This window comes from Cygnus olor, chromosome 3 (genome assembly GCF_009769625.2).
Source record: "Cygnus olor isolate bCygOlo1 chromosome 3, bCygOlo1.pri.v2, whole genome shotgun sequence".
Taxonomy (NCBI): domain Eukaryota; kingdom Metazoa; phylum Chordata; class Aves; order Anseriformes; family Anatidae; genus Cygnus; species Cygnus olor.
Genome location: NC_049171.1, coordinates 114,634,941 through 114,659,527, shown reverse-complemented (window position 1 = coordinate 114,659,527; position 24,587 = coordinate 114,634,941). Strand labels below are relative to the sequence as shown.

Sequence of the window (24,587 nt, the reverse complement as noted above, 5' to 3'; positions counted from 1 at the left end):
AGAGACAGATCTAAACAAGCAAGGTAGCACATTTTTAATACAATTTCCAAAGGCCTTACTATCAGTGCAAGTTGGTCCAGCCCAGCCAGGCACGCACACACACTCAAATCCTGTAGATGTTTCCAAGCAGCTTCCTCCGTTGTGGCAAGGATCAGAGAGACAGGCATGCTCCGCTGTGTGAGGATAAAGTATGTTATGGTAGAGACTATAGCACCTGAAGCCACCCTTGCTCCCACTACATGCCTCTGCTCTGGATATACCATCACCACCCTTGATGTACTGCCCTCCTGAGTGAGCAGTGAATCAAAAAGCTACCAACTAGCAGGAAGTCATCCTCTGTGCTAACTCACCAACCCCCTGACTTGCACCTGTCTGAATCAGAGGCAAACTAGGGAACTTGTAATGATCTCCCTGCATCAGCAGAAGGCTGATGTGCAGAGATACGGACTGTTCATGATGAAGCATGAACAAGCAAGTCTGGATCTTTTTAGTGAGCCCAGACATCATAGTTAACATTAGAAGTAGACTTTTCCCCTGAACTCCTAAAATGCATCCAAGCACAGCCACTAAAAGCTGGGAAGAACAAACTATCAGTGGCAATTCAAGGGCTGCATCAAACACTTACCGATTTCACAGTTCTGTCCCGAGTAACCCTCAGGGCAGGAACATTGGTATTTATCGGGGCCAGTGTTGCTGCAGGTACCACCATTCAAACAGGGTGGGTGGGTTCCACAGTAGTTCAGATCTGCAAAAAGGTGAGGAGCATTAAAAAGCCATGGCTGAAAAACAACAGAAACGTTAGCAATTGTGTGCTTTGCTCTATTGCTCTGCAGCCTTACAGAACATGTCTGCACACACAGGTAGGACGTGACAGTGCAAAGCACATATGCTAACACCACCAGAACAGCAGAGGACACACAGCTAAGTAGCTAAAGGACAAAAACCTCCCACCACGTTTCAGGAGGCTTCTTCCCTTGCTCCTGTGTGCGCTCTCTCCACATTAAGTTTGCCAGTGTTAAAACTGAAGTGTTACACTTGGCTATCCATAAGGTAAGCATACCTTTGTCACAGAGCTGACCACCCCAGTTGGTTTCACAGAGGCATTGCCATGGTTCAATGCAAGTGCCATGGACACATCCTGGGTGTGGAATGCACTTATCACAGTACTGGCCTTGCCATCCATACTGACACCTTCGTTTAACAGAGGAAAAAAAATAATAAAAATCAGAAGAGGAAAACAACTGGAAAAAAATCATACAACAAACCCCTTAGAATTGGTCTGCATAGATAGGACTGTAGAACTCCAAAGCCTGGAGAAAGGCTGGGGAGGTGGGGGAGAAGCTATTCAAGGTTTGTTTGATGGTTTCTTGTAAACAAACATTTTAGTAGTTTTGCCAAGGTCTCTGTAGTTGGCCTCCTGACAAAAGAATAACTGTTCTGAGAGAATCAGCATGAGGCCATTCAGCACAATACTACTCTTTTGGAGCCTCATACAAATGTGAGAGAGAGGGTGGGTGTGCACTACAAATCAATCTCTGGGCTTTGACAGGGTGCATTATAAATTTGGGGGGAGTGCGGGGGGGGGAGGCAGTCCATGGAAACAATAGTTTTCCAGAGATCCTCATAAATGCAAGGTTCCAGGCATTTCAGCCATGCTGGGTTTGCAGGATGATCAGCTAAGCCATAACCACCATCTCTGAGTCCTTGACAAGGCAGCAGCAGAGCATTAGGAGTTTCCTGCTCTATTAGAGCCTAACCTTACTTTGAACCAGAAGTCATACCCAGAAAACACATCCTGGACCACTCAGAGAGAGATTAAAGAAAATGCACACACCAGCACTCTGCATGTGTTCAAAGAAGATCAGATGCCAGTGCATTTCAGAACTTGATTTATACTAACCTCTTTTCAGGTAATAACTAAAACATACCAAATTCTAAGAAACTTTAATTTCATACCTGGAGAAGAATTTACTATCAAGTATTTATTGCTACCATCAATGTGCTACCTGAATTCTACACTTAAAATTAATATGCTCTTTTATAGTAAAGCCCCCCACAAGAAACTTCATTTGGGCTTTTACTTAGCTCTCACTAGCAAAGTAGACAAAGGAGTCTTCAAATTAAAGTTGATCTATAATAGAAACAAGGAAAACAAAATGGAAATTAAAAGCAAAGGTCTGCTGAGGTACTGTATTGCATTAGCAGGGCCTGAGAGTAATTGATCAGCAGCAATTATGCAATAAGCTGTCACTAAATTATGAAAATAAACCTCTACTGTACAGAAGTCAGCTAAACTTTCTATTTATAATATCCCCCACCATTCTTTTACAGGCAATTTCTTCTCCTGGGAAAAAGCAAGAGGAATCTATCCAATGGGTGATCACAGACAGCTAGTGGCAAGTCTGACTTCCCTTCTAAAAATCTCAGGTGACAAACTACATCCTAATTAATCTTTAAAAAAATAGCTATTTCAATTGCAGCCTATTCAATGTCAATGGGAAACTCATTTTTTAGTTTGTGTATAGAAAAAGCTAGTCCTAGCTTATGTTTCTTTGTGTGCAAAGAACATGAAAGAAAGATCGGGCAAAACCACCTCTTTCAAGTAGCTCCTGGAAAATCCTTCTGTGCACTATTACTTTATTTCCTGTACAAGGATAAAAATTTAAGAATATGCCCTTTTAATTTGTATTGCATTGAAAGCAATTTGCCTAAGAGCTTGCACACAAGCAAAACTAATTGACCTCACCTGCAAAAACAAGCATCAAAATCTAGATTTTTACTCCTTTCTGACAAATTAAAAAGTGTTTTTTTTTTTGATTGCTTTCTTTAAAGAAAGTGTAAAGAGAAACAATTCCAAAAAAACAGATACAGGGAAAAAAAACACCATAAGCTTCAGAGCCAGAAATACAACTTTCTTCTCCCAGATCAGCATCTAAGTACACCAAAAAATTGGATAAAGTCTACAGGCATTTATTACGAAGCTAGGTATCAATTCCAGAACAAGATTCATGGTAATAATTCTTGTTTAATAATACGTATGCAGTAGTTTCTCATGAGAAATTTAAATTTAACTTTCTTTGTATAATGATTCATGAACGAATTTGGTTTTGTTGGCAGGCCTGCATTAAAGAAAGTGACTTGCACCAAAAGGGAAAAGGATATTTTAAGAATGTTTGCTAGTTGTCTATTGTACCAGAACCCAGAGCAGTTTCTGCTGGGATGTTATTTTTAAACTCTGTTGCATTTATAACATGCAGGCTATATGACTCATCAAAACTTAAAAGAAAAGAAAATCTTTTTTCTGTGTTCACTTTAAAGATATTGGTCTAACTTGGCAAGCAGAAGTTATCTGAAAGCACCAGAAGGACAGCATTGTTTCAAGACTATGCAAATCAAGTGTGGGAAAGTTGCACCTTAAGTAAATAAGAGCACTAGTGCATGTCTGGGCAGTGAGTGGGAGGTAAGAGACTTAGAAAGAGAAAGGAAAGAAAAAAATTTGGAAACAAAGCCTGTTGTTCTGACTAGGAGACAGCAACCCCTACAAGGCATGTTTATTCTGATGACAGAAGCACAAATCACTGGTAGCCTTGACTGATATACTCCTCTTACCATCTGGCCCCCCAATACTTCTTACTACTTGCTAGGCTTTTTTTTTTTTTTTTAATTTAAAAAGGTATAGATACAGTGTTTTGGGGGTTAACCATCATATATCAGTACTGCTAAACATTTAAATCACTTAACCCACAATAGCCCATCCTGTGGCTTAACTTTCATTTTGTCACATTACTTGGGGAAGACGAGAAGTTACTTCCTACCTTACTTTCAAGCACGTTCTTGGACAAAATTTTGTCTTGTTTTAAAACAGATTACAGAGACAAAGAACGAAGCACTGTGATTATTAAGGCTGACCTTTTATATAACATAGTCTGTCAAACAACTCAGATTTAATTCATGTTTGAACTACAGCTTATCTAGAAAGAAAAGCAGCTCACTTCATGCAGAAGTCTCCAGCAATGGAGAATGCACCGGTATGTTTGTTAGGAAGAAAAAGAGACTTTCTGTTCCTTCAGACTTTCTTTTTTTTTTTTCATCATGAATACCCAAGCTTCACTTTTAACCCTTCCTACACGGGATGGATATCCTTCAGAAAGTGCTCAGTTCCCTATCACATACAAACAGGCATGATATAGGTTACACGAAACAACTTGCAACCCATTTGTTGATCAAGAATATCCATATTTAATATTCATTAACCCTGTATTAGTAAGGGAGAAAACCTCCCTGTGCCATAAATGTATACTGTGTATTTTGAAGTGTTCCAAATATTTAGCTCTTGGGTTATGGATAAACTCTGCTTTTCATTGTCTCCTTGCCAGGACAGAATGGACTTCAAAGCACAGCAGCAAAATTCTGCATTCATCAGAGCCTACTGACAAGATTTTATCCCAGCTATTAACCTCTCAGCACTCGGAGCCTGGCTCACAATGGTAAAGGAACCGAGAGATTTAACTAATCCTATTCTAAAGAATACTTGACTTTTGCCTACTGATGGAAGAAACCAGGGGTGGGAGGGAGGAAGGGGGAAACAGGAGTGAAAGGGAGAAGAAGAGAGAAAAGCCACACTGTACTTCAAGCTTGTTGTTGAAAAGAGCTTATTAGTCGGGATATTGGGGAAAAAAAGAAAAAAAACAACCCACAAAACATTTGTGCTATTTATGCAGAAGCAATTAGTTAGTGCTCATTAGGCAGCATTCACATGATTTATCCCTCCCCACTCCCCCCCAAAACGCCACCATTTCACAAACCAAAAGCTTCTTAAAATTATCAGTGCATTAAAAGCCTACTCCCCCCCCCCTTATTCTGGGCCAGTCAGCATGAATAATTTGCCTTGGTAAAAAACATGACTCCAAAAATACCCTCCCCTCCACAATCCTATTGTGTTTAGCATCACTCATTTAATTACTTGAGGGGACAAGGAGGGAGAGGGGAGCATTTACCTGCACTCTCCTGGAATTGTGCAAGAACCATGCTTGGGGCTACATCCCTGACGACAAATAGCTGTTAAAAAAAAAAAAAAAGAAAAAAGTATCAGCATGCTGCCTGCTTCTTGCATCTTCACACTCGTGGGAAGGTTTTAATCTCTAACCAGCATTGTAATCCTACTAAATCCAAGGTTTTAACAAGTCCCTCATAACAAGTCTACTAGAAAAGAAAGCTAAGGTAGGTGGCTCCCTGTGATACAAAATCACTCAGCTAGCTTTACAGAGGAACTATACATAGAAACAACTCTGAACAGTGCTATGTAAAAGAAAGCATTTCACCTTAGAGAGCTGCAAATCACTTTGAGCTTATAAATTTCCTTTCTCTGCAGGTCAACTGGCCCACTCTCCCCATCTTTCCATCTAATTCAAAGCAACTTTTAACAACTCTGGGTTTACTTTTACCTCTCTCTGAACAGACAGAATATTAAGACGAGCATCTATTCAAATTGCAGGTAAACTCAGTCAGCAAGACATGCTGATAGTCTGTTCCTATTCAGAGTCGTGCTTTCTCATTCTGAAATTACTTCGGAAGTTGCCATTCCCTAATAAACATGTTAAACATCAGCTCAGGTAGAACAAACAGCCTGGGATTTTTCAAACACCAAAGCTTTGCACTTGCCAGGTCAGCTCTAAAACAAGTCTCTCCTTCCTGCTTGTCTTGAAGTTCTGCACCAAAGGGGAAATCCTGCCATTGAAGTCAGCAGCAGAACTGCCATTGAAGTTAATGGGCTGGGTTTTCTTCCCAAGGGCAAAGATGTGGATACTCAGAGAAACACATCTGCTAAGTAGCCAGTACTAGTCAGATCTCTCCAATATTTTAAAACAAGGCAGAAACTAGTCTTCTCCTGCCCCTAGTTCTCTGTGCAATAAGTTACTCACTGTCCCATCAATCCTCAGCCCTGTTATCAGGGCAAACTGATCACCGAATCGCAGCCTGAATACGAAGCATTCGAGTCCTATCCAAGACTACTGATAATTTGGGGTTCGGGCACTCGTCACAAACCTTTGTTGCATTCTGGTCCCATCCAGCCCTCCAAGCAGGTTTTGTTGCCATTCTGGTCACAGGTATGGTGAGTGAAGAAGTCATCTCTCGGTCGACAAAACTTGTTGCAGCCAAAGCCATAGTAATGTTCCGTGCAAGTCACACGGATTTGATACTCAAAGTGGGCAACTCCTGCGTTATGCTTCAGTGTCTGCCACTGACGGCTTGGATTGATCATGCCAGAGTGAGATGCCTTCTCGATTATGCGATCAGGATCTAGATGTTGGAAGAGACAGCAGAGTTAAACCTACGTTTAGGTATCATCGCCTCCCACATCACAGGTCTGTCTCTAGCTTCAGACAAGACTCTTTGAGGCAGCCAGTTGATTTTACTAATTTTCTCTTTTAGAAAGTGCGATAAGACTGCCCTGAAGCTGCAGACCATTAACTGAAACACACATACCTATCAAACCAAACAAAGCTTGAAGTCTAAAGGGACTGTTAGGTTCCTGCCAATCACTTAACCCTTTCTCAGTGTGAGGGCACCCAATAAGAATCCTACAGTTAGTGATTAGAGAAAATTCAGCTGCTTTTACTCCTAGCTCCAATAGGCTGGTACATAACTTGTTTTCCCCTGCTTTTCCATTACTGGTACTGCTTTTGTTCTTAACTGGAATATTTACAAGAAAATCGTATTACAATAGCCTAATAAAGCCATGTCTACAAGCTGAACACAAGCACTACAAAAAGTTTGCAGTCTTCTGGGACTCCGATGTAAACAATAGTTTGAAAACTAGCAACTTTGGCATTGTTGACATCAGCGATCTCACTGGGTTTTGGCTGAGAAATACCGTGGAAGTTCTCCTTTCAGATGTTAGCTGACACTAAAAATTCAAGATCACCAGAGCTCCAGGCAGGGAACTCAAATTAGTGCATATATTTGCTATACATTCCCCTTCTCTCTATAGGGCATTTCAAAGTTTAGACTTTGTACTTGACATTTAGTTCCAGCAAAGGTTTTTGGCTTTCAGAGCCCTACAACTGTCTAAATTATGGCTTGAAATAATAATATTTCACATTAGCTCGGAACATTGTATATATCTGTGGTATTTCACTTCATAGTCCAGGTCTTGTGACTTAAATGATCTGACACTGCCTTACGACCTGCTGCTAGCAAGCACTTGACTGCCGAATGAAAGTTTATCATAAAACAGCCAAAATATCCTTGCAGACATTGTACAAAAACAAAAATAAGTACCAGGCTACACTGTTCTGTATACAGGAGCACAATCCAGCGACAGAAAAAATTTAGGTAGAAGGGCAGTTTGCCAACGACGTGTTACAAAGCAGCGCATAAAGTACAAGCATATTCAAGTGTGAAGAATTAAAGCATACTGATGTTCAGCTAGTTCTTCTGACGATTACAAAAGAAAGTTTGGAGATTTTATAGAAGGCAGAGTTGAAGACTAATGAAGTTGCTACATAAAGCTTAACACAACACACGGGCAGTGTTTCATGTAAAATACTTCTAAATGTATTGCTAAGGACCTTTGATTTGTTGCTTTCAAAGAGAACATCCAACGTGCTTTGCAAGCCTCAGATACCTATTATCAATCCTGCCTGCTTGCCTACAGTTTCGAAGGTAGTTAAGTCAAAGCACTAGCTGCACAACCACAGAAGAGCATCAATACATATATACACACAGTAAGCATTTACTGATTTTTTTATGAGTATTCTTGGCTCAAATCTGCAGCATTCACCAAGTGTTTACAGTGTGAAATTAAGGGCAACAACTTCTTATGCACCTTCTGGTATTTCTGGTTTTATTATATTTTCCATTTAAATCAGTTTTTATTATTCATTGGCACTAAGCCCCCAACCCCACATCTATGCCTAAGACTTTCAAACGCATGCAGGCTTTTATTAATTTAAATCCCATTCACAGGTAATGTAGATGCCTGAGGACTTTTCCATACTGGTATATCCGGAGCAATATCATGCCCTGCACTGTGCAGGTGTAAGGCTCTTAGATCTCATCAACAAGATTACTAACTAATTCTAAGAGGTACTTAAGCAGATGCATATCTATCCGCCTTGAATGGGGCTAGTCAAGCGATTAGAGTTCCACTCATGCGTGCTGGAGATGGCTTTGCTGCACTTGCCAAGATTACACCCCGATCTACAGCATAGTTGGAAAGTGAATGCATTTCCCCAAGTACCAAGTCTGTGCATAAAGACATCCTGTTTCTTGTGAGTAAATCAGCTCTCTCGTTTTCTCCTCTGAGTGGCAGAAGGGGAATGACACTCCACTTAGTTTCGCAACACCCCCACCACCACCACCACACACACACTTGTTTTTCCAGTCTTTTCCTGTTCTCTGCGGGGAACGTAACATTGACAACTATTTCAATCCTTGGCACCAGAAAAACAATCACCTTGGAAAAAGAGATCTTGCCTCTGCTCTATCATTCTTCCCCTATCTGTCAGCTCATTAGGAAGCATGTCCTTGTTGTATGTCTATTACATCTCACTCAGCCACCAGTTCTTTTGAGCCCTTAATCACTGGCTGAACACAAATGGAAACATCCTTATTAGTCCCCTGGACTTCATTTTGCTAAGGGCCCAGAGGAAGCCAGCTGTAGTTTCACTTTGAATCACAACTAAAATGTCTTGCATTTGATACATGCTATAAAACTACTACCGTACATTTCAAGTTAAGGTCTGAAAGACTTCAGATCCCTTTCCATTAGCCATCACCCACAGTTTTCACAATGAAGTATTGGCATGTTCCTTCTTGCATAAGAATTTCTCCACCCTTCCTTATTCCCACCTGTCAGTGCGCACTTACACAAGTGTGCTGACCCAGACTTCAGGGAAGGCATTGCAACAACTCTTCCATTCTTAACCTGCACCAACAGCATTTTCAGTTTTATATGAGCAATCCCAAAGCAGCAGGCTGGTTAAGTAAATAAAACAAGAACTCAGCCAGGCTTGAGAGAAAGCGATCTTCATAATTCCCTTGACATCATCCGACTCAGAATCCCAGGCTTTGATAGAAAGGTTAGCGGAAACATTAACCAATTAGAAATTGATGAAGTGGAAGAGAGAGGCCTTCTGTACATCTTTAGCTTCCACTCTGCACTTTGCTGTCAGAGGGTTGTTTGCCTTAACTGTGGCTAAACTTCAAAGCTATTAATCTGTCTTGTTATACAATGAACAGCTATTTCAACTGCCCACCTTTCCTTTTCAGCAGTCCAGTTTCTGGAAATTATAACTACTCAGCATCAGGAAGCAAAAAAAAAAACAAGACACCAAACAACAACAAAACAAGCCAACCCAAAACAGAACAAAAAACACCACAAAAAAATCCAGACTTTTCTGAGCAGTTTGGGTGGCCAAGAACACTATAGTTATTTTTGAAAGTCTTTGTTTCAGACAACTTCCAGCTATGGCTTGGTTTACATTGTGCTGAAGTCTCTTATGCCCGACTGGAATTCACATGCAACTGATACCAGTAATTTACAATAGCTCTTTGACAGCATTTGAGATGCAATGTCAGCCCCATTAGCTTTATGTATGAAACGACAGTAGCAAGATGGAATCTAGACAAGAACCAGAGTAAGAAAACCATTCACGTTGAATATTGGCTCCAACAAAGCATGATTCTCATCAACTTCAACAGGGCCAGAATTTAACTGCAAGCCACTCTTGGAAGTGAGACAAGAGAGTATGTGGTAAAGGGAACGTAGGAGGAGTGGAATGTAGGGGGGGAAGGAAGCAGTCACTCTAGGATCGCCTAACGATCAGGAGGATGCTAGAACTATTGCAAAATATAGAAAGCCTACTAAACTCACTTTTTAAAGAGCTACCACATGGAATTCTTACAATTCAACAGTAATTAGGTTGAAAGAAAATCCTGGGCATCAAAAAAAAATACTCATCACTTTATATGATGACAATTGTGTAGTTCTATTTCCTTGACTAGTTCAAGACATTCTTTACTTACAGTCAGCTTTCCCATAGCAAGAGTGATGCACTACAAAGAACAGGCTTTGTGCATTACAGTGACTGAAGTGACTGACCTACAGATGGATGTGCGACAACAAAGCTAGTGCAGGAATGTAAATCAGGAACATACATAAGAACATGTCTGCACTTGGTCAAATGCACTGCTGAGAAATGAGGCAATTTTGTCTGAAGACAATTGTACTTCCAGAACATGAAAGCAAAGAAAGGGTTCATTGTGTAGCTTTGGAAATGCTGTTGTTTCATGAAAAAAGATGAGCTCTAATAATAGTAAAAGTGGCAGAGACCCAGTCTGAAAAAATCCTCAGATCCTACTGTAAACAAAACCTTCATTTTGAATTCAGGCATCTTCCATTTTTAATACAATTCTGCTGCTGAAGCAATCTATTTTCTGCTCCTCCATAAAACACACTAATCAAGACCAAGAAGTTTCCCAGACATCTCCATTACTGCGCTGGGGTTGGGCTTGAAATCACAGGTGCTGCAAAAGCATTGAACATGGCAGGTTGTAAGGCAAACCACAGATGCCACTGCCAGATCATATTAATCATCTGCAAAGGACTTCTCTTCTTGAACGACTAAATAGGACATCCCATCTATATATGCACACACATACATTAATAAAATCTTCAAAGCAGATCTGCAGAAAGGTTCCTGGACAAGAGAAGCCATTCCTGAACAGTCTGCTCTTTGCCACTTAAAATGTAAACAGAAAACCACAGCACCGTGCACATTTCTACAGGGTCTTTCTTCTGTGAAGTCTGTTTCAGTCCAAAGCAGTCTACAAGCCGTTTGGGTTAGATGGGCCACAGTGCTGTTGCTTCCTTCTTGAAGGAAAAACACTTGTAACGTCACAAGTTTACGAGTTCTTATTCATACTTTCTCCTGTGGCTTTTACCACATACTATTAAAGCCTTACATTGAGAACAGAGCTACTTTGCCCACCTACTTCAGCAGCAGTAGGCAATATACAGAACAGTTCATAATGCCAAGAGACTCAACACAGCTTCCCTTAGCCAACAGTAAAAGCTCAGCACAAAGTTTCCGAACCAACTGAAGACATTCCAGGCAAAAGATTCCCACCCTTGATTTCCAGCCAGCTCTACCAGGTGGTATCTGGTAAATATTTTTTCAGTCCCTGAATATAAATCCCTAGACGTGCAACCCCCAAGGAAGAAGTGATTATCATTTCTGTTTCTCTTCCTCTTCTACACTCATTAGATCAGTATCTGTATCAAGTCCTACAGAGATTTTTTTTTTTTTAACATGTAGCGTGTCCAGTTTTGACAAGTACATGGTTTATAATGAGGTCCCTAGTCAACAACATTTAGGCTTCTAAATATCACTACTTTAAAAAGGAAAACAACAAAAACCCACAAAAAACTCCTGGGCTTTTATTCTCCCTCAGGAGGAGGGGAGAACTAACAGCATCTATTTTCAGGCATCAAACTGTTGGTGCCTAAGTGAGCAAGTTACTCACCCTCTAGAGGCAATGAGAAGGGGACAGGCTACTGCAGAACCCTGAGTAGTTGTTCTGAATAATTCAGACTGCAGGAGAGCTTTTTACTCCCCTTCTGCCCTATTCACAGTAGGCTGGGTAGACTACTAAAGGCCTTTCAATAGACAGGAAACCAAGGACTCTGAGCAAAGTAAAGCAGAGGAACAGGTACTTACTAGTTGAGTTATCATTATAATCCCAAGCCTCAACAAGCAACGTGTAGGATCTCTGCAAAAGAAAAATAAGAGTTAGTTTCAAAGCCACATACAACCTAAAGAAAAAAGAATACAACTTTAATTCCAAAAAATCCCAGTCTGTGCCCTAAAATGGAATACTTGAAAACATAAATAGGTAATAGGTTATACTTGAGACAAATGTGATCTTCTTGAAACCCCATAAGCTACCTTATCCAGTCTGACTTAGAAGACCTTTCACCTTGGATAGCTCATCTTTGTCATCATTAATGCGTCTTATGTACTTATCTAGGAAGCCCAGCCTTTGCACCATCCTGTAGCCACAATTGAGCATGTGTTGAAGAACTGCACGTGGAAGAGAGAAAACACTGAACTGGCGTAGCAGCATCCAAAAACCCCAAACAAAAACCCCGCTCTCAAGAACTGCTTCAGAAGAATTTCAGTTAGAGAAAAGTAGTCTTGATTTCCCTGCCCCCAGCCACCCTGAAAGCAAGAAGTGTTGCTAAGATTACTGTGCTCTGCCTTGACAGCGCAATCTCTAGGGACTTTGCTTTTCAGCACCCCCTTTGAAAGCTTTGTCTGCATGAGGGCCATCGCAGCTCCCACAAGTATCAGGTAACTGAGGGAAGAACTGAAGGATGTGGGAAGGGGGTGGGGGAAGAGAGAAGCATTGTAAAACAAAGGCTAAAATCAGACTATTTGGAAGAGCAGGGAAAGGCAAGCCGGGCTATCCACCCCGTGTGACATTTACAGACAGCCTAACCTGCCAATGAGCTCTCCAGCACTCCAGTAATAATAATCATCAGCATAAACTAACCAGAGTGACTCCACGGGTTGGAAGGATGCCAGCTATTACATCTAAGCCACCTTTATCTTCAATCCCAACTTGAGAACAAGAGCCATTAAACGTACCCCCCACCCCCTCTCAGCCCTGAGATAATAGTATCGAGGCTGTATCTTCCAAAAATTGCTATTTAGCCAGCCATATCCAAACTTAGAGTGATTCAAGACACAAAACAAAGAATCTCCAAAAAGCCCTCAAAAAAAAAAAAGTTGAGGAAAAATATGAAAGAAAAATAAGAAAACCCCCTATGACTTGATAAATATAATAAGAACTACAAATGAGGTAATAAAAGTAACATCTTTCTGGTGAGAACAATAATAGAGCAGATATAAACTCTCTCCATGAAGGACTTTGATCCTTTGCCATAGAAGCTGTGCACGGTAAGGTGTATTTCTTAATTGTATCTGTGCTCAGTAGCAGTCTGCAGTGCTTAACACCTTTCTGTAGCAGAAGCCAAAATACAGTTGTGAGAGTAAGCTGCTGCTACAAGGTGCAAGTGTAAAGCAGAGCTCAAATTCCTTGGGGGGGGGGGGGGGGGGGGGGGGGGGGGGGGGTGAAAGAGGGGGGGGGGGGGGGGGGGGGGGGGTGTTGGGGGGGGGGGTGGGGGGGGGGGGGGGGGGGGAAGGGAGAAAAAAAAAGACTGAGGCAGACTGCTTTCTCACGACTGGACACAGCATGCAGCCTCTGAATGAAAACCTAGTTTTGATGGACACCAGCTTGGAATATAGCCTAAATATGTTTCATATTCAAAGCAGACTAGGATTCCATTTCGTTCACTGATAACTGTGGGAAAATGCTTCAAAAAGTAAGCAAAGCTGGGCAAGCTGCAACATGCGCCCAAACCTTTACAGGAAGGCTCCATGGCCACACCATTTTTGGTTAATATTTCATAAAAGTGACATTACTTGTGACTCGTCTATAAGAAGCCTCTCAACTCAGAAGAAACCCTAAAACAGAAAAAGCAGTGTGATCATTTAATGCTGTTTAAAGCCTATTTAAGTAGTCCTTACACAAGTCAGTGGCAAAAAGCAAACAAACAAAACCCAACTATAACTCCTGAGCCATATTAAGATGTACATTACCCTATCTTGGGTGCTTCCTCAGTGGTTTAATTACAAACACTGAGAAGCGCAACATGTTACTGCAAGCTTGAAAAAAATATTATGATATAGAGAATGAATTATGGCAACTTGCACTACTTCCAATAAAGTTAAGGATGTTTTCCTTTCGGCCTTGCATAATTGTTTTGGAAGATATTTTGTCTAAACTCATAGCAACAGTTCCCCGTTGGTTCTCAGGACTGTTTACCAACACACCTAGCCCTTAAGGAAAGGAAAGGCTGAATCCTGGCTTTAAGTGCTACTGTTGCTAGATACTTGTGTGACCACTTTCCAACAGGAGTTTGTGTAAAGGGAAAAGATGCTTCTGCTTAGCTGGATGGAAAGAAAACACCAGGGGAAGAGACCCACCCGAGCAATTCTCTCGTTTCTATGTGCCCCCTCTCACCTCATCTGAATATTTTAAATGAAGAATCCCCATCCTGAAAAGGGAAGATACAAAGAATGGCAGTTTAATCTCTTGGCTCTATCCCTCTCAGCAAGGGGCAGAGAAAGGACAAGACTTTGTGTTCAATGTGGGACACTCCTAAACAAAAGGCACGGAAACCCATGGCCCCATGAGAGCAGCAAGCAGTGCAACCACCACATACCTCTAACCAATCCCTGCCCCCCCTGCAAAATAAAAGGCACTTCTGTGCAAAGACTGCACCGTCAAGATTTTTAAAAAGTGCATATCATCCCCACTCTATAGATCAACAATTAAGATATCTCAGGAATGACTACTTACAGCGAAGAGGTTTAAGTTTCCCATGCCCACAGATGACCTCTGCCCATCTTTGAATAAATATATATCCAGACACAAGAATTCCACATCATGCACCTTACTCCATCAAAGCAACGTCCTAGGCAAAAAGGCAGCAGTGAACTTTCCGGAGTCACACCCAATTAGCCACTGTAAACCTGAGCTTGACCAGAAGGCGGAGATTCTGGCTTGAGAGGAAAGGCAGCTTGGAAGGAATGGCAAGCTGGCACAGTCTGCAGAACATCCACAGCCTGATCTGTCCAGAGGACTGGAAGACAGCGTGGTCAAATTTAAGCAAAACTCCTAGGAGTTGAGCTATGAGAGGATGGAAACGGCTGCATTCACAATCTAAAAGTATAAAAATAAAAAATAAAGAAAGCACCCATGTGCTAGAGTTGTTTTCCTCAGTGCCAAGCCACTGTGATTTAGTCTTGATCTGTTGATAATACAACTCAAAGAAAACTTTGAAAACTAAAATCCGTCAGAGAAATTCCCTTTTTAGGGTCTGAAAGGGCAACGCAACCTCTTTTCTGGTTATTTAAATGGAATATTAGCAGCTCCAGGTACACAGGTGTTTAAAGCTCTCTGCTTTATTACCTTCTTCCCTCCCTTCATCCAGACATCCACCCAAAAGAGATGTTTTTGTACTTTGGCTTCTAAAGGCACTCTGCGATTCAGTGGGACAGAGCAAGAACGAAACATCAGGCTTATTAGCGAAAGGACAGCCTCTTTTCTGAAAGAGGCTGCAACTAGTCAAACTTCTTTCCCTTCTGTCCTTGTGGTTAAACCATGCCATAGCTTTGCTGAGCATGTGAAACCATGACTAGACAAATACAGTGGGAAGTCTGCATTCTGGATGCTGCGCCTGCTCCTCCTCCGCCAAACAAGGAGAGCAGGTTAAGCGCAGCAGTGCTCTCCTCGTGCTCTGCCAGCCACACGCAGCCATGCAGACCCAGCTCAGAATGGTCCTTGCGCACTGCCTGCGCCTGTGGGAGGGCCAGGAGGCTGTCACAGGGGGCACAGCAAACCACCAGGAGCTGCTGCAAGCCCTGCGCCCTTCAGCTATAAGAGGACAAGAAGGGAAGGGAGAAACTAAGGAGTATCTCAAGGTGCCCAAGGGCCAGGGAGGAAGGCATCTCTGAACAGATGTAAGACTCGTCACAAAGCCACTTCCAACAAGTCAGCCTGGCTCGCACTTGGGCGCCCCTCCTCCCACACAGCAAGTCCTAACACCCCTGTGCGGATGTGCCACGGCATTGTGCTGTGGTCAGCCAGTAAACCCTGACAACGTAATGGTCCTTTGGAGGAGCTGAGCACAAGTGACTCCTCACGCAGAGAGATGACATGTTTGGGAAAACGGGAAACAACCAAACCTTCTTGACCCTTTCTTGAACACGGCATAATCAGGAAGCTCTTCTGTGGGCCAGACTACATAAGGCTAAGGCAACACCCCATAAAGCTGTTACTCTCCTAGACCTGCACACATAAACAAAGCTGGAGTCGCAGCGGTCTCATGCCTGAGTCCCTGGCCAAGAGCTAGACCAAACCTCCAACATGCAGCCCAGCCAGGAGTCCCATCGGGACACGCCCACGTGAAAACACAGCACGCTGTGCCATCACTTTGAGCAGCTCCTCCATCTCTGTCAGTGCTGGTAAACTGCCACAGAAAGGAACGCAGGAGCACCTTCAGGAATGACTTTCCCCCAGCATTCAGTAAGTGAAGAGCTTCTCTGCAACACACAACCGCCACCCTCCTGCCAAACGACAGATGCAAAAGTACCGCTATCCGAACTATGCATACGCTTAAGCATCCAATAAACCAGCCTGATCTCTGATCTGGCCAACCTACTGGAATAACGAGTGTCCTGTGAATAAATAATGTACTGAAGTTGCCATTGTGTGAAGTAAGTCCATGGTCTGTCTGGGAGCCGAGCAATGCTGAGTCTACTGCTGCTTCCTGTTGCTTGTCCTGTATTAGCATTATTTTTGGATAGAGCCCATTATGTTCTGTAATCCTCGCTGCAGTCAGTATGGCCACGCTATTGTTCTTGGTTAATATTAGCAGTCAGTGCCCCTGTCTGGGTGGCCAGGCTACAATGTATTCCGATCATAAAACTAGCATGCATTATTGAAACAATGTACTGGGAGAGAGGGGGGAGACTTGGGGTCCCCCCACTCCCTTTCTTTAAAAAAGATAAGAATCTTTTTTAAATTAATGATTTTAAGTGACCGCAGCTACCGGGGCACATCACAGGACAACAGCCTTTTATCAGCACCTTATCTAGTTACAGAGTTATTTTCTCACGGAGCCCCACTTGTAAAAGACAAGCAGGTAGGCCAAGATGTCAATGGTAGCTTTCAACCTTCCCGAACAAGCAGATTACCTGCTCTTATCAGTCCCCCTACCTGTTTAAAGCATCCCACTGATAATTAAATGCACCAGTTACAAAAGGGTGGCAAGGTTAATAGAGAGAATACCTAGTAGCCAGCCAAGCAAAACAGTCAGGTTCACATAGAGCAAGCCTGAACAAGAAGTCTTTCTACTTATTTACCTAAGTGCAGAAGAACTGGGTTGAGCTGGTAAAGGACTCTGGATGTTTGACTATTTACAAACCACTTTAACCACTTCTATTCACATTTTACAGTTTCTTCTGAATACAACAATAACAAGTGTAATTTATGCTGTAGAAGAGCAACCACAGAACCATGAGCTCCAGAGAAACAAGAAACAAATGCAGCAACTTCTAATTTTCACATCTTTCCCCATATAGGGCAGACATGGTTTACCAGTTAAAATTATTAGTTGCACTGTGTCCATTAACATAACATTTCTATCCATCTTCAGAAATGCTAAGTTTAGCCTGATTTCTCAAAGTCATTCCTGTCTTTAGTTTTAATGCTTTTAAGAACTGTAGCATGTGCTTTTGTATGTACTGCAGAGCATCAGACTTAGGACCTGAAGCGGGAATAAATGTCATGTACGAGAGCACAAGCCTCACAAGCTGCACATCATCTCACGGAGTTAGCTAAGGCCCAACTTGACCAGCTTCAGAACTAGTTTACTTCTGTTCCAGCCTTCATTCCACAACGAAGCAGTAAGTTTCCCTAACTAAAATTTTAAGCATAAAGCATCAATTTTATGCAATTCGTTTTAGACATGCAGACTTCCAGCTGCATAAACAAGCTGACAGTGCTGGATGTATGTAGGCTGAGAAAGTTTAGGAATAAGCTTCAACACGAGGCCCAATCCAGCTGCCACTGAAGCTAAATTGGAGCAGGCCTTTATTATAACAAGAACAAAAATTCTGGAAGCAGGCAGGACGAGGATTTATTTTTAGACATATTATGGTAATATAGTCAAATGGATTTACCAGGAAGATGAAGTTCTGAACTGACTGGAACATAAATAACTCTTAAGAACATGTAAGAAGTCCAAAACCTCTGAATGGATGCATCGCTTCTCTGCAGTCCTGGGAAAAAACAGCCTCATGGATGGTAATTATACTCCAGATGTCATTTAATACTCAGCTCCATTTTGGATAGTAATCCTGGGCAAAACATGGCACTTTAAGCACTGAAGATTTATTCTTAAATTATTAGTCAACAATAAATGACAGGGTGTGGGTATTACTCGATTAATATGCATTTTATTATAAAAATTTGTTCTCATCTGCCCATGCTCCAAGATGATTTTATCAGGCATTCTTTAAGAAGGGCTGGAACAATACCTAGCACGTGTTACTACAAATTCTCAGAAGTTAACTGTAGGGGGGGAGAAACAAGTAATAATCAAGCTTTAGTTTTATGACTGTGACCTACTGGTTTAAAAAAATACACAGTTCAATTAAGTGATATTTTTCTATCACATTCAAAATGCTGCTGCTTTAATCAGCTACGGATTAGTATTTTGGAAGTCTCTTGTGTCAAGACGGGGAAAAAGTTCACAAATCTTAAACAGACAACATTAAAACTCTTTCACTCCAGCCAGAAAAAGCAATGCCTACCCAGAGGACGTCTTTTACACCTTCAGGAACCAGCAGCAGCAAGATTTATCATTAAAAGAGAGAAAGGCTGAATATTTTACTGTTTTAAAGTAAGATGGAAATAAGATGTTCAAAACACTTTTTCATCATATTTTACACTGAAGCTATTTAGATGCTGGAGGGTTTTTTTCCACCTCAGTAGTTTGCTGGTGGGTTGGTGCAATTGGCCCCAATATTAAATAATTACAAGGATCATAATTTCAGGATAAACAAGACGTTTGAAACTGGAGCCATGCATACCAAAGGAATTGCCAACTTTGACCTGCTTCTTACTCACAGCCTCATCAAGTCTGCAAAAGTTCTCTCTTTACATAAAAAGAAAGTTTATTGCTAAGCTTTGCTTAGTTAATTTATGCAGTGCTCCCTCAAGGTACAGGGCACATCACACTTTGAATGTTGTTTGATTCTTTTAGAAAGCCAAGAGATTTGATTTATGTCAGGGAGTAGCATGTGTCTACCACGAAACAAAACTTGTTGAGACTGACTTTGACAAGTGGAACATGGAAATTCTTTTGTTCCATACTTTTCTGTATGGCTTCATAAGCCAAGCTTGCCTGTCAAGAAAGTCACTAAAGCCTCAAAATGAAAATATGAATGTATTAGGTGTATTTTTAAAAAATATTATTATTATTGCAATTTACTCTAGAATTGCCAGCTAGTGCAGGGGTAGCTTTCTGGATGCACTTTAGTTCTTTTATGCTGGTCTGCTGCCCTGTTTCCTAGCAACTTCGTCAAGCCTCCAATCACTTAAATGAATTTACGGCCCACCATCTCCACACCCATTACTCACAGGGGCACATATCAAAACTGACAACAGCAAACTGCATGAGTTATTAATAAGGCTCTGCTGCTTCAAATCAACATTACAAGCCAAACCTAACAACCCATTTAAAGCACACCATTTTCTTTTATTCCTTTCTTGTGCGACAAATAAAGACCTCTAATGCAATATAACCATTTCTGACAAAAAGCACAAGGGGCAGCTTGACATGGGAAGAGGTGGCGTTTTGGGGGGTGGTTTTGTTCTTATTGCTTTGTTTCTGTTTGATTTTTAAAGCAACAAGGCTTCTTAATGTTGCTGACTCAAGCTGGAACATCCAAGAAAAGCCTCCCTCGGATGGAGGAACACAAGTTATGCATATTCAGAGATGAGCATACATTTTCAAGTGCAATATGATTAACATTTTGGTCTAGCTCCTATTATTATTAATTTTCATTTGGATGTATTCAAAGGAAACTCATGATTAGACACATTTGTAAATGCAAAGCTGGTCTCAAGCTTTTACTAAAGTCAACAGCATTAACCCATCTAAAGAAATTGTTTTAAGTGCTGAAATTTCAGTATCAGATTTGACTAATTAAGTTTACTAGGTTATCTTTAGAGCTTTCAAAACTCCTAAAATGATTTGTGGACACAGTTTTAGTACAAATAAGAGCTTTGCCACATCAGATATTCTTTTGTTACACTGCTTTTTGAAAGTCACAATAGCCAGCCGAAAAGCCGTGTCCTACGAAGTTAAAGCTGGGAGGCAGGCTTGATAATTGAGAACAGTTATCGCAATCTCAAGAAGTCCTTTCTGCATGGGAATGCAAGAGTTTATTCCAAAAAAACTCCAGTTGTAGGAACCAGAGTGTCAGAAGTTGTCAAGTTTTACACATTTTAGGGGCTGCACTGGAGTTCTGCTGCTGCTCTAGGATTCCAGTGCTCAATTAGATTCAGCAGGACAATAGAAGCATTTCTTTCACTAAAATGCAGACAAGCTTAAGAAACTTCTGCCAAGGTCCCTGCACCCCCAGGCCCTCCTTCTACTCAGGAGATTTCCCTTCCCAGTGATCCTACCCCTGAAAGGGAGTGTTTGTAGGGGTTTGTTCAGTTTTCACAATTTTTATATATGCATAGCTTCAGTTTCCAGGCATTTGAATGACTGGGAGCAGGGGAGGGGGCTACTTTAAAAAAAAAAAAGTCCTTGATGAACCTGACTTTTCTGAAAAAAAGTCAAAACCTGCAGCACAAGCATTACAGCCATTGGCAGAGCTTCAGATACCTCAGATTTTTACAAAATCTGTTATCCTTTTGATGGCATATTTGATAACAAGTTTTATCTCCTTCATGTTAGGGGAAGAAAAAAAAAAGAAGAAAGAAAGGACTTGTACTTCCAACAGAGAATACTTCTGTTAATTCTGCTATTGTACTGCGTAATATTATCTCCTTAAAAACACAGACTTGATTTCACCCTTCTTCCTCTCCGGCCGTCACTACTCCAGAAGTCACCACTGACAGAGGAGGCAGGTAGGAGGCAGCACAGGACGCCTCAAGAACACATGGCTGCCTACAGCACTTGGCTGTAGGACTAACAAAGTGGGTGTCTACGCTGCAACTGGAGGAGGAATGCTTTTGGGGCGGGCTTTTTCCCCCCCAAAAAAGAGTCCACGCCCTCAGAGCAACCAGTCCTTATCTGACTAGGAAGGGCCAAGCTTTGGAGGGTGCCGAAAGTCTACCTCACCAGCAGCGATGGAGAATAGGAAACGAGGTTCACCCCTCCCCTGTATGCGTGCAAGAGCCCTCCTCCCCTCACAAAAATGACCTTAGGCATCCAGGTTAGGATGACTGGATTTTCAAAACTGCTGAGCATCAACATATCCCAAGGCAGTCACAGGGAAAGTGTGTGCTCAGCACCTCTGGAGAAGGGGAGGTGGTGGGAAACAGTTTTGTTTCCTAGGTGATCTTGAAATAAAAGTTTCAAGAGCATAAATCTGGAAGGTTTTTATACCACAGCATCCCAGAGAGCCAGCCCAAACAACAGACTGTCACGGGTGCGTAAAAGCCCCCCATGTCAGTTACCCTCCGTTTTTGCTTGCCTGGAGGCCATGCTGCTGGGCACAAGGTGACACACCTCCTGGCATCCAAGGCCGGGGCAGCCTCACAAGCCCCCAAACCCTACGGCCCTGAAGCCTGCACAAGTGGATCACCATCCCAAACAACATCTGTTTTGGAAAAACAATCCTCGGGATCTGTGCAGCAAGCACAGGACTCCTCTGCCGGGCTGACCACATCAAAGTTTCACACACCCCCTTTGAGCTCTCCAGAAGAAACAACACGCACTGAAGTCCAAGCCAGTGCTCCTCATGTGACCAACAACGAGGCAGGCTTCAGCTAATGAAGGGGTCACCTGTCCTCTATCTCCCCACAAGGCTGACCAGCACTTGCTGAAACTACCACTGGGAAAGTGCCTGGCAAGAAGTCCCACCTCCTCGAGCCACCAAGTTTTACAAACAGCTAGAGGGAAGCCAGAATCTACAGACCACAGAGCCAAGTGGCCAGAAAAGGTGCGCTGTGGGTCGGAGAGGATGAAATGGACCAGAAGCAAAGGCTAGGGTTTTCTGCCTTTAGCTGCTAGCATCTGCACGTACCTTAAAACACAGCAAGCTTCCCAGGGAAGCTGGCAGCCAGCTCACCAAGAGCAGCAACAGCAGCTCCCATCAACACCAAGCAGTGCAGTGAGATTTCCCCCTGGGGGAAGCAGGAAGCCTTCCCAAACACGCTCCAGGGAAGGAGGCCAGCTATGACACACACTTTTCACACGGGATCCCTCCACAGCCCCTAACCCACTGCTCTTTTGGCTTAAGCCCAAGACTTCACTGGTTTGAAAAAAAATGAACTTCTGACCTTCTAATTCTCAAGAGACTTATTCATGCTGTAAAGTGCAGGGATACTGGGTTTGCTTCCCTGACCCATTTAGATCCCCCTCGCTGCACATCTGACTTTCAAATTTAACAGGCTGTGCATTGTGAGCCCCAGGGAACAAAAACAAAAACACCACCACATTTTACTCATTTCTGTGCTGTGGATTCCCGACTCCCTTGCCAAGATGCCTGCTCCCTCCCTGATCCTGGTCCCTCTCCCCGGTACGAGAAGTCAGAGCTCAGCTTGCTATGACCATCTCAAACAGCACCATCCAACACAGAGCCAGAGCAGGCCACGCACTCACCGGCCAGGCGAAGCTGAAAGGGATAACAATCCGGTTTTTCTCATTATTCCGGCTGTACTTTAAATTGAAGGTATTTCCTCCGATGACAGGAGTGGATTTGGATCCGAAGCTGCAAGGGCCACCAGCCGTGACCCGTGATTGATACTCCTTCAGGCAAACTTTAAAATAGGTGTCGCACTCATCTCTGGTGCATTTTCTGTCTCCTGGATTTCGGGTGCCATCGCAGCAGTTTCCATTCTGCAGTTCACCGTTCACATTTTGCATGGATAAGATCTCCAACTCAAACTGTCCCGATGCTAAAGTCACCTGTTAATCCCAAGAAAAAAGCGGAGGAGAAAACAAAAAAAAAACAAACAAAAAGAAAAAACGAGAAACAAAAACACGGTTACCTCACTTTTACCCCAAATGCAAACTACAACAACTCTGCAGACAGGAGAAAGTCATTCTAAAATTTCATTCAGCTTCCTTTTGAGAAGCACACGCATAACATTAGAAAAAAGGAAAAAAAATGCAATTGCCTCAAGCTTTTCCCTAGCAGACATCCATAGGAAAGGCTCATAAATCACTCCAACTATATAACACTATTAATGCTGGGAAAAAAAAAATGAAGTAACAACTCTAGAAAAAAAGTGCGCTATGGAAAGCCTTTAAATCCTTTGGAAATAAAACTAAAAGCAAACCAGTGCATGCAGTAGGGCACAACGCAAGGCAGTGAAGGCACCCTGCAAATGCAACCCCCTGCTTTCTCCAGGGTGCAGCTGGGACAAGTTAAAAAAAAGAAAGCCAATTTCCACCCCCAAGGCTGCCCAGCTGAAATTCAGCCCTTGCCCATTAGTCACCCAGAGCATTGCAATTAGCACTGATTTGAAAAGGAAAAAAAAAAAGGAAAAAATACAGAAAAAGAAAAGGAATTAGCAGAACAAGCGATGCACTAACTGTAGTTTCCCTTCCCGGGGAGCTGAGCCTTGCAGCCAGGACTTGTGCGCTGGTCACCTCTGCGGCAAAGTTCGCAGCAGCACCTCCGCTCCCGCCGGGGCACTTTCTGCTCCCGGAGGCTCGGGGTTGGGATACTTTCCCCCAGAAAACTCCACCGGGAGCCATCCCCGCGGGTCTCCCGCAGCAAAGCGGCGAACCCCGAGAGCCCCCCGACCCCCGAGAGGCCGTGCAGCCCGGCCGCAGCACCTACCTGTGCCCGCAGCGCCAGCAGGGCCAGCAGCACGCCCAGGGAGCCGAGGGAGCCGAGGCAGCCCGCCGCCCGCCGGGCCGCCCGCATGCCGCCGCCGCGCTGCCCGCCCGCAGGCCGCCGCTCTCGCTCCGGGAGGAAGGAGGAGGAGGAGGTGGCGGTGAAGGAGGTGGCGGTGGTAGTGGTGAAGGAGGAGGAGGAGGAGGTGGTGGTGGTAGAGGAGGAGGAGGCGCCGCCGCTGCTGCCCGCCGCCGCCGCCGCCCCGCTCTAATATACCGCGCCGGCCGCGGCGCGCACCCGCGCCGAACAACGCCGCTTTTCAAGCGCTTTCAATAGCGCCCCGCTCTTCAATGCGGGGCAGCCCGGCCTCCTTTTATTCTCCTTATTCCCTCACCTCTCCCTCTTTTTTTTTTTTTTTTTTTTTTTCCCCTCCTGTCCCTCTTTTTATTGTCGCCCCTCTCCTCGCGTTCAGGTGGCGGCGAGCCCCCCGCCCCCCGGGCCCCGCGGCCACACTCGCTCCCCCCTCGCACGCTGGCTCACTCGCTCGCTCACACCCACCCACCCTCACACGCAGCACACGCACCGCCCGAGCCGGCCGCCCGTCTGGCAGCCCCGCCGCCGCTCGCCTTCATCTAGCCCACGGCGGCAGGCGGGGAGCCCGCCCGGCCGCGCATGCTCCCATCCATATGCATGAGGAGGAGGAGGAGGAGGAGGAGGAGGAGGAGGAGGAGGAGAGGGGGAGGCAGGTACCGGCACCGGGAGGCGGAGAAGCGGACGGGGGGGAGCCGGCACGGGGGGCGCAGTCCCGCTCCGCAGGTGCCCGCCCCGAAAACAAGCGGGAAAAAAAAATAAAAAAAATAAAAAAAAAATTCCCTCAGAGGAGCGGTGCCTGCCCCAGCCCGCCGCGCTACCTGAGGCGGCGCGACC

General features: G+C 43.6%; 1 protein-coding gene and 1 long non-coding RNA gene across 2 annotated transcripts in view; one reads left to right on the top strand and one right to left on the bottom strand.

Annotated features, from left to right (window-relative positions):
• JAG1 (jagged canonical Notch ligand 1) overlaps positions 1-24,365 on the bottom strand; it is a 36,396-nt gene extending 12,031 nt beyond the window's left edge. Inside the window, exons 1-8 of the mRNA XM_040550523.1 lie at positions 23,664-24,365; positions 22,478-22,783; positions 11,724-11,775; positions 6,046-6,300; positions 4,998-5,058; positions 1,061-1,191; positions 626-745; positions 60-173 (exon numbers count right to left, since the gene is read on the bottom strand). Coding sequence (XP_040406457.1) covers positions 60-173; positions 626-745; positions 1,061-1,191; positions 4,998-5,058; positions 6,046-6,300; positions 11,724-11,775; positions 22,478-22,783; positions 23,664-23,750 — 1,126 coding nt within the window. The 5' untranslated portion in view covers positions 23,751-24,365. The remainder of the gene's footprint in view (positions 1-59; positions 174-625; positions 746-1,060; positions 1,192-4,997; positions 5,059-6,045; positions 6,301-11,723; positions 11,776-22,477; positions 22,784-23,663) is intronic.
• Positions 2,770-6,039, top strand: LOC121066832. The gene is made up of 3 exons (XR_005817982.1): positions 2,770-3,460; positions 4,377-4,487; positions 5,372-6,039. It is a non-coding gene; the product is annotated as an uncharacterized LOC121066832 (long non-coding RNA).
• Positions 24,366-24,587: the final 222 nt, after the last annotated feature.